Here is a 9,961-nt window from a genome sequence, read left to right as displayed (position 1 = left end):
TGCAAATATCTACAGCATAATCTTTGGTACTTATATTTGGTTTAAGGTTTTGAGGTTTTTAAAGCAGTTTTTAAGCTGCTACAATATCTGCCAGAAAAAGAAGAGCCAAGAGATGTACTGAAAAGATAAATGTTGTGATGAGTGTAAATTGGTAAGAAGTTCCTCTGGCAATCTCAGATTTGCAGTGAGGAAATTTGGGCTCCTGTACAGATGAGTTGCTCTTACAGAATTTTACAGTATGAGATGAACAAAGAGACTACCACAAAGTCATAGGCCACCAACTTAAATCCAACTTCAAAGCATTTCAGATCCTATTAGGAAGGGATTTGGATGTGCACACAGTAGCATGTCTGAGTTTATTTGCAAAAGTGTTCAGAGTTCCTTAACATTCCCCATTGCAGGTATCATGCCCAATTATGTAAATGTATGTATAACTACTGATAAACCATCTGAAAGTGATGACAACATGAGTGGTTAAGGCTGTATCACATCACTGTTACAGTGGCTGGCTGGAACATCGTGGACAGACAAAGATTACAATTTACTACTTCAGGATCTGCCATACAAATTCCAAGAGCCACAAGAAACCTGCAGTGGTATGCAGGGAGCACTGATAGCACTTATCCATGGAGGTCTAACCACACACCAAAACTTTATAGAACTTTTTTAGATTTATTATATTCAGGTTTTTTCCTCTCTCCTTTTTTTCTTTTTGAATGCTTGTTTTGAGGGACAGTATGATCTCAACATTCATCATTAAGAGAAAAGTACACATCAATTTCGTACTCAGAGTATCAGCCTTTTCTTCAGGGTTGCACATACAAATTATTTTCAGAATGCAGCCCATAACAATAACACTCTTCCTCAAATCTATCACTTGTGGCAGCAAGGGATGCCCAGACCAAAAAACCTAAGTTTTTTGAGTCTAGAATCAAAAGGTGACCTGATAGCAGCTTTCAGAAGAGAGATCTCTGAAGGGTGAGTGGTTCCTGTTTTAATGTTTTTTAATGTGCAACATTTAGCATGTTACATGTTTATTCTACTTCCTTAATAGGAATATTTCACTCAGCAAAAACAAAAGCTTTGGGAATATCTGTTCATATCATGGTGATTTTAACTGCAGAGAAGCACCCAGCAATGTTTATCCTGGATAATATAAGAGAGTTGCTATGGCCATTGTATGTATTTACCGTGGTTTGCTTCCCCCTTTAAAGTGAAGCTGTGCTGTCAGATTGGAGCTAGTTAGTTAGGAAATAGCTTGGAACTACATTGAAAGTAACTGGTTTGTTAAAGCTTCTCACTAAAAAAAAAAGTGTGGAAAAAGAATGCCCATTAATAAATACTGGTGGTTGACGTCATTTCATTAAACTAGTCTTGAGTTCAAATACCAGATTGCCAAGATCAGGTATAAGCATTGAGCCCTGTTATTCCAATAGAGGTTTTAGATTTGTTGGGTTTCTGTAAACACTTACCTCTCAAATTGTACCTCTGAAAAAGCCACTCCCTGTCTGACTTCACATTGTCAGAAACACAGTCTCTTCAAGTACAGTTTATACAGTGAAAAATTGGAATGAGAAGCACCAAAACTACCTCTTGTCTTTAAAAAAAGATTTTTATTTGTTTTTAAATAGCTTGACAAAAGCCATCCATTGGTACTCTGAGTTCAGTTGTAAACAGTTACAATACATTGCCGCTGTGTATTGATTTTGGACATGAACCTATTTGCAGTGACAATCCATAAGACAAGGCAAACTGAAATGCTCTGTACTAAGATATACTAACAGTGCCATAACTGAAAATACTCCAAAGGCTGATGTGTAACTCCCTCCTGTGGTGTGAGTGAGCAGCTTCGCAGTCAACAGCTTCTGGCAGCTTGGGGAGCGCTCCTGAAACTCCAAAGTCTCTATTCAGCTTTCAAGTCTACTATGGAAACTTCTCTCCCAAGTTAAAATTGTCACAATACATTTTTAAAATACATACAAAGTTGTAAACATACTTCTCTGGAAAAAAAAAAAAATAAAGTTTGTGCCAGCCTCTACCTCCCACATTGCAATTAAAAAAAAAAAAATAAGGGCCAAAGATGAAGGCCACAGACTAAATTTTTTCTGCAGGGGTGACATCACAGTTTACAGGAAGTATTAAATATCAGCATTGAAAATTAGCCACCATCAGGTAGCAGAACCCATTTTCAAGAAATGGTTTCACTTAACTTCAAGTGACGAATCAGGCACTAAATACTAAATATTTGATTTCCCTAGTTTTAAGAACAAAAGTTTAGATTATATTTAGGTATTATGTTTGATAATAGCTAAAATTGACTACAAACAGAAAATTAAACACTGATATTTTTGCAAGTTTGGGTTTTGACCACTTTTGCTATCAGGTTCATACTGATCTTCCATGAAGAAAGAAAGATTTTACAAAACAGACTATACATATAGAGAGATCATACAAAAATAAAGGATCTTTTCAAAGCAGATTTTCTCTGTGGAAGTCCATCTGGTCATTTTCTGAAGTGTTTTAGCTTTTAAATTTATTTCATCATTAACAATGAAATAACCATCTTATATCACTAATTGAAAAATGACTAAGATAATTGAGATTTTGAGATGCAGTAGAGAGTTAATTTCAAAGTACAACAGGATTTGCTTTTACCAGTGCAGGTTGGTAAAGAATAGCATTGTTCTAGGACTTCTGTATTTATTACCCTTGTTTTCACACTGCCAGGAGGTTGATATCTGTGACCTTGTAATTTTAGTATGACTTAAATCAACTATTTAAGTTGATCATAAATATCAGTATTTTCACAGGCGACATTTGTTTTATTTTAAAAGTTCTATCAAGTGCAGCTCTTCGTTGAAGATTAGAGGCTCTGCAGTCTAAAAAGGGTTCTCCCCCTGCCCCAGTTACTGGCTGTGCAACACAGAAACAATGGCAGAACACATTTTATCCTGTGCACTCTTAGGGAAAAAAAAGGTTTCAAAATATTTAACTGAATATTTTGAATAATTTTAATTTTTTGAAAAGTTACACTAAGTTCTAACCTTAATATATTTTGTAAGGCCCAAATTGTAGCTGCAATACTCAGCTGTCAGAGGCACCACATAATCAAATTAAATATTGGATTTTAATTAAAGCAGCTGTTGAGAAGAGAAAAAAGGCAGAAATATGTCACATTGACTATTACTGCTCTGTCAGTTACACCATCTGTCATACACCCTTATGAGAGACTATGGACTCTTATATCTCTACATGTTTTCTGTCAATTTGTTATGCATAATTAGTTACAGGACAATGTTTCTGAGGTGGAACAAAGTATCAGCATATGTTTATGCTGAGAAATTATAGGGAGAGAAATATATGCATGACCGGGCCATAAAAATAAAAGGAGCAACCTGACAATAAGATTATATATTAGGAGAGTATATGCAGGCTTGCTTCTTCCAAAAATTAAATCTGTATGCCTATTAGGGGCAAAGGTGGAGAGAAGGAGAAAGGAAGCAAACTTTGGCAAAGTTTAAGAAAGTGCTGTCTTTGTAGTCCTAATAATAACTTTAAAAAAGAAAAGAGAAATAAACTACAAACATACAGCAAACCACCAAACCTCAAACAACAGCAAAACCAAACCCAACACTGAAAAAGCAAAAGGCTAAAAGATGTGTACAGCTAGAACTGTCCCCTGTGCAGGATGGTGCAGACACATGACTGCTGAGATGGCACTGGTTAAAACCACAGGGAGAAGTAACACCACCATCTCTACTGCATTTTGCACTGCAACATCAGAAATAAGCATTTACATAAGCATCCCAACATCATACTGTGGTAAAACACTTTTTATCTACATGCAGAGCTCTGTGCACACACATTTTAAAAGTATATTTTCTTTTCAAAGCAGTACACCATATAGTAAATTTTCACTCAAGTGTAACTACTAGGAGATTCTCTAAATATTGAGTATCTTTTTATTTCTTTTCTAATGGAAGAAATAAAACTTTGCTATGTAGTGCAGGAAGAATCTGGGCACTAAATGAAATTTCAGATAGCACAAGTTGTTTAGTAGAATCCTGACATTTTGCTTAGAAATAACCTCTTCCTAGAGAAAGATGAGAGACAAAAATACAGAAATATGAAGGCAACTCCTGGTTGAGTATAAAGGTCCCTTACCCCTTCTAAGAATGCTGTTTTTCTGTACTATAATAATCATCTGAGACAGCCCTAACTGCACATGAATTCGGGCAAGTTTCCCACATTGGACATAGTGAAGCCATGAAACTCCACACAGACTGGTTCTTGGCCAAGACACCTTCCATCTTCTGAGATCAGTTAATATCAAAACATCTGTAAGGAAGAGAACTGTGGCCTAAACCATATAGTGTTCAATTTATCTATAGTTTCAAAGGATGGATGCCATCCTTCAGGTTCCCTATTCCCCTCCAGACAGGAAAAGCCACCTAAACATTGTCTCAGTCAGGGCAGGCAGTTCTACTAGTGCAAGAACAGCGCTTTCAATCCCTGGCCTCCCCAGGCTTAAAGTGCAGTTTATTACATCAGATTTTAACATACCAAACTATGCTTTATTTGAATTTCAGAAGGAATGTTCAAGTTAAAATTACCTTTTAGGTTTTAAGCAATAAAATTCAAGGCAAGGTACATAAAATGTCTTCAAATTGATTAAATCCACTTAAGTAAGTATTCTTTGTATCTTATGTTCAATATACATATAATACACAACAAACATCCATCATTTCACTTAGCTGTATTGTATTTAAGGTGATCCTGTAATAAGTGATGAAAGGCCACACACTCAAACAAGACTTTGCTTAAAATAGGACTGTATTAGCTGGACTGTGATACATAACACAATTCAGTATTCCAAGATCTCCAGAGGCTTGTCATCAATAAGGAGAAAACCCTTGGCACTCTGCTGTATACACATTTAAATTCTAGTTTATTGGTGGTGTCTCTCATGTTTCATTTCCCCTCCCTTTGAAATCACCATGAAAAAAAGGTGCATTAAAAACTGGATTGATGTTTTTATGTCTTTACACTTGCCTATTAACCTGGCAATCTCACCTACAAGTTCTTGTAGATCAAGAACTATGGTTCCCCAAACATGTAGTTCCCAAATGACATACAGCAGAGAATGTTCCAGGCCAGTCAGCTGCAAAAACAAGGTCTCAAGTAACAACTGCAGGTACAGCTCTGCCAATTGATCCTTTGTACAGGCAGTCCAAGCACTCAAGTTTTGGGTGCAGGACTATGTTCATGCACATCTTAAGGTAAGGCTCACCATACAGGGAGGGGATGGCTGTACCTGTGAAGCTGCTTAGAGAGATTAATATGGAGTTGCACAATGTTGTCTTTAGCAATCAAGCTAGCTTAAATAGGCTCCAACCCCTCCCTGCCTTCATTCCTCTGCCCTCAGCTCTGCTAAGCGTGTTTTTGGGTCAAGATACAGGCAGACAGCAGCTTAACACCACAACTCCAACCCACAGACATTTGGAGAAGTGTCTTTGTTTCTGTTGTTCCGGGATGTCAGATCTACATCACTTCAGGAATCTCAAACCTCTGCACCACCACATGTTAACCTGTGTTAATACCACTCACTACAAGGCTGAATTCCAGCAGTGGAGATGAGAGTGAGTGGATTGACTAAGGGGGAACTGCTGCTGTTGGAATTACTTACAGTACATAATCCAGAATTATTTTGGGGCTTTCAGTCACTTTGTGACAGGTAATTGCATGGTCAAAAGTCTACAAGTTAAACAATCCTTTAAATGCACACCAGGGAAAAGTTATTTTCTAAATTAAGTAAGTGGCTTTTCATCTCTTAGCATCCAAAAGAAACCATCAGCCAATGGGGATCATGAAAACACATTATTTAACATAGAAAGTAATAGATCTTATTTTCAGCACTCAAAATTTAAAAGATTTCAACACTTCTCTCCCTAAGACTGATAAGCAGCATCTCCTCTTCACAATCAAGGACTTCTCTACACATGTGTGCTAACAGTCCAGTAACTACCACACTGGAAACTCTACTGGCTTTCCAGGTAAGTCCAGTTCAAACTAAATGCAACATCATTTCCTCTCCTTCCAAGACAAAGCAAGACCAGCTGGCCAAAAGGATACCTAGTGTGTGAATCACTGCCATGGCTTTACTCCACATTAAGCCCTCACTTTTAAGTCAGAGTCAAGGGGAAGGTGAAAATGCATCCTAGCCCACACACCAATACCTCCCCCTTGATGTGAACCCTTAGAGCACATAAAGCCAATCTGCAGCAACGCCCCTGGTGAGAATTTTGGACATTGAGTTCGAAGTTTGACCTACTGCACAGTGAGTTCCTCCACTGAAGTGCCAACAGGAGCCTATTCTTCAAAATTCTATTCACCAGCAGCTCTGTGGATTCCAGCATTCTTGCCCTGTTCTTTGGCAAACCTCATTGTGAGAAGCCTGTCCCAAAGCCAAAGTCAACAGGCCCAGAAATTATTACTGTACTTCAGCTATAACAATCAAGGAAAAAAGATCGTTTAAGAAAGTTGTTTACAGTGTCTACTGTAGCACAATAAAGCTCACAAGATACTGTTGAATTAGAGCAGTACCTTCCTTGGAAAGGAACACTGCTGAGAATTACACTGTATTGAATACCACCCTCCCAACAGCTTTCCAGTTCAAAGTGTTCTAAGGACTGACACATTAGCTGCTGTTGGATTCAGAGCAGGAATTCAATTCTACAAGAAACAAGTTTCATTGGAAATGGGTATAAATAGTAATAGCCAGAACACTCCACTAATACAAACTCTATAGTAAACAAAGGATCTGTGCTAAACAAATTGGGTTCTAATTTAGTGTTAACAGCAGACCTGCAGAAGTCCCAGAATCTGATGATTATGAAGTTCTTTACACTTAGATGCAGCTATTCCTTATTAAAAAAAAGTCCCTATTCTTCCAACAGCCAGTTTAACTAGGAATTATACAACTATAGTTTTTATTTCTGCTATCTAATTTCACTAAAACCTGAACTGTAACCTTGTCTCTCTTATTTTCTGCTAATACTAAAAATAGTAGTTATTAAAATCTTAGTACTTTTTTACCTTCACTACTGCACACCAGAGACCTGCTAGTGCAAAAGCTAGCACAGAGATTACTAGCTGCATGATGTGAAAATTATTAGTCACACATTGTATATTCAAAAGCATTTGCTCGTATCCAAGTGTTTGCTCTGAAGATACAAGGTTTAAGCAACAAAGGAGAAAACATGGTTTCTGGTTGTTTGAGAGTCCCATAGCAGATTTGTTTAGAGAGGCAACTGGATTAGAACAGGGATCAGGGAGTCCACCAAGCTCCAGTGCTTTAAAAATTACAAACTGCAATTCATTCTCTTTGCTACTGCTCATTTCTAATTCCAGAAACAACAGGTTTTTATTATACGGCAAATTTCCCAGCCAAAATTGTGCAAAACATACAAAGTTGTCTCCTGGGCAGCATGAGCTGAAGTCTCCAGAAATGCTACAAGTTTCTTCCAGCCAGCCTGTTACTGAAATGCCACCAATGCAGTGAGAAACCCTCTCGAGACTGTCTTTCCCAGAAGAAAAATGCAGATGAAATGAATCCTTCCAAGGAGCAGCTGCACTTGAGTTCATCCCTGCTGATTCACTGAAACTCAGAGGCATTTCCTTGCCAACAGAAGACAGAGTTATAGTATTAAAGAGAGAACAATTCCTGGTGTTATATAATTCTTGTAAACTGCTGCTATGATTTTGAGAACTGTCCAACATGGAATGCACGTGTCTCAGCTGAGCTGCTGGCTTATGATGATCTGGGCCATTGTCACATACTCGTTTCTGGATAAAATCTTCTTTCTTCATAGTCCTAGAGCACACGAGCACAGCTTTGCTGCTTCACAACAGGCTGGATTTGAAGAAGAGTGTGACTGACTCCAGTTGCAGCATACAGCAGAAGCAGCACACCAAGTCACAAGTCAATGGATCTCAATATGGACCTAAAGAGTAAGAACACAGGACGTTATTACACTGATAATCCGGTTTCCACGTTCCCAGTGTACTGAATAATTTAAAATCTTTCACATAAGGAATAACACAGCTACAGAAAGTTAACAGTTGTCCCCACAGACAAGTCTCCCTAGAGGCTGCCTGAGCACATCCAGAGGGGTAGGAAGTATGCCAAAGTACCAGCTGCTCTTCTGTAGTTTCAGTTTAATCTGCTACAAGCTCTCTTTTGGTGACAGGCATGAAAGTGAGTCAGCAAATGAGCAGGCAGAGAAATTCACTGTGTAACAGCAGCATGTCTCTTAACCAACAGAAACACAGGCTAGGACTGATTAGAGGCTTAATGTGAAAGGTTAATATCAAACTAATCCTCCTGTAAACAGAAGTGCAAGCTGAAATCAGACACACAACACTGGAAATCAACAATGCACCATGAACAGCTTCCCAGAGGGAACTGGTCAGACTGGCTGCCCCAGCACAGTCACTGGGTATCAGCTGGAGCACAGAGGACAAGCTGGTGGTGCTCCAGGAGAACCATTCTGTACCAACACTGATAAGGAGCAAAGCCAAGGCTTTTTCAGCTACCCAGGTTACTGAGCCACGTGTACAACTCCTGGCCATCGGACTCATTTTCAAACTTCAGAATTGTAGGGCAAATCCCAAAAACAAAAATATGGGACACATTTTGACCTCTTCCCGTTTCAAATTATCTTTTGCAAGTAACAAACTCCAACCGGACTTGTTTTTCAATCCTTGGCCACTGACCAAATATCAAAACTTTCATTACAGTTATGTTTACGAGGAAAAAGAGCGTCCAGTCCTTGGCTAGAGCAGATGTTTGCAGTGACAGTGCACAGACTGCTGTTGCCGGTGAAGTTAAAAGTAAATCTTTCATTTCATCATAAAAACAACGAAGCTTCAGCCCTACAACAGGTCAAAGCTCTTTGAGAGAATTCCACGTTTTGTAGACACAGGCTCAAAACAGGAGAGATACAAATTAAATGTGAACTATTGGTTTTATGCAATAACGTTGGTATTTAAAACTGTCTGCATTTTCCGTGTTGTTTGCTCCCTTAGCAGGTGTCAGGACCGTGCTATCAAAGCGTACATATTCACAATTTATTCCCAGTTTTTAAGTCCACTGTGGCTTAGGAAGAGGTACAGGAAAGCGGTTCGCTGCTAACACGCAGAGCGAGCGGCACAGGGGACAGCCGGCCACGGCAAGGGCAAGGCTCCGGGCCGCATCCGTGCGCGACACGAGCGACACGGCCCCGGGGACACCGGGCCGGGCACGGCCCCCAGCGCCGGGCCGTTACTCGGGGCGGCGGCTGCGAACCGGCCCCGGGCCCGGCCGGACACCCCGGGACACGAGCCCGCCCCGGCCCCGCCGCCCCCGCCCACCTGCAGCCGCACGTTCAGCATCATGGAGGCGACGATGTAGAGGTAAGGGAAGTTGATACGGAGCTTCCAGGCCAGGTCGAAGAAGATGAGGAGGGTCCTGGTGAGCCCCTTGCAGAACACGCCGTAGGACCTGGCCGCGGCCGACTGGGAGAGCCTGGCAGCGAGCGCGGACAGAGCCGCCGCCATAAACCCGCCCCCGCTCCCGCGGCCGCGCCGCGCCCGGGCGCCGCCGCCGCCTCCCCGCGCTGCGCGTGCCCGCCGGGCGGGGCGCGCGGCCGGGCCTCAGCTCCGCGCGTGCGCCGGCCGGGCTGCCGCAGCGCCCGCCTGTGCTCGCTGCGCATGCGCAACAGGGGGCGGGGCCGGTCCGATCCGACTGCCCCGCGGCCCCGCCCCCTCAGGGGCCGCCCTCAGGCCCTCAGGATGGCCCCGCCCCAGAACGGCCCCGCCCCTCAGGACGGCCCCGCCCCCAGAACGGCCCCGCCCCCAGAACGGCCCCGCCCCCAGAACGGCCCCGCCCCTCAGGACGGCCCCGCCCCAGAATGGCCCCGCC

At 41.6% G+C, this 9,961-nt stretch overlaps 1 protein-coding gene across 1 annotated transcript; it reads right to left on the bottom strand.

Annotated features, from left to right (window-relative positions):
- Positions 1 to 1,593: 1,593 nt before the first annotated feature.
- SMIM10L3 (small integral membrane protein 10 like 3) lies at positions 1,594 to 9,666 on the bottom strand. Its single transcript, XM_066329673.1, has 2 exons — positions 9,412 to 9,666; positions 1,594 to 8,003 (listed from the first exon to the last, which is right to left on the bottom strand). The coding sequence occupies exons 1-2, from the start codon at positions 9,595 to 9,597 to the stop codon at positions 7,983 to 7,985; spliced, it is 207 nt and encodes a 68-aa protein (XP_066185770.1). The 5' UTR covers positions 9,598 to 9,666; the 3' UTR covers positions 1,594 to 7,982.
- Between the last annotated feature and the right edge of the window lie 295 nt (positions 9,667 to 9,961).

The sequence above is a fragment of the Sylvia atricapilla genome, chromosome 15 (assembly GCF_009819655.1).
Source record: "Sylvia atricapilla isolate bSylAtr1 chromosome 15, bSylAtr1.pri, whole genome shotgun sequence".
Taxonomy (NCBI): domain Eukaryota; kingdom Metazoa; phylum Chordata; class Aves; order Passeriformes; family Sylviidae; genus Sylvia; species Sylvia atricapilla.
Note: the sequence above shows the minus strand (reverse complement) of the source record. Positions and strands in the feature narration are given on the sequence as shown.

Coding starts and splice junctions, on each gene's coding strand:
- SMIM10L3 (XM_066329673.1), bottom strand. CDS start 9,597: ATGGCGGCGGCTCTGTCCGCGCTCGCTGCCAGGCTCTCCCAGTCGGCC. Junction 8,004..9,411: donor TGCTGAACGTGCGGCTGCAG/GTGGGCGGGGGC, acceptor CTTACTCTTTAG/GTCCATATTGAGATCCATTG.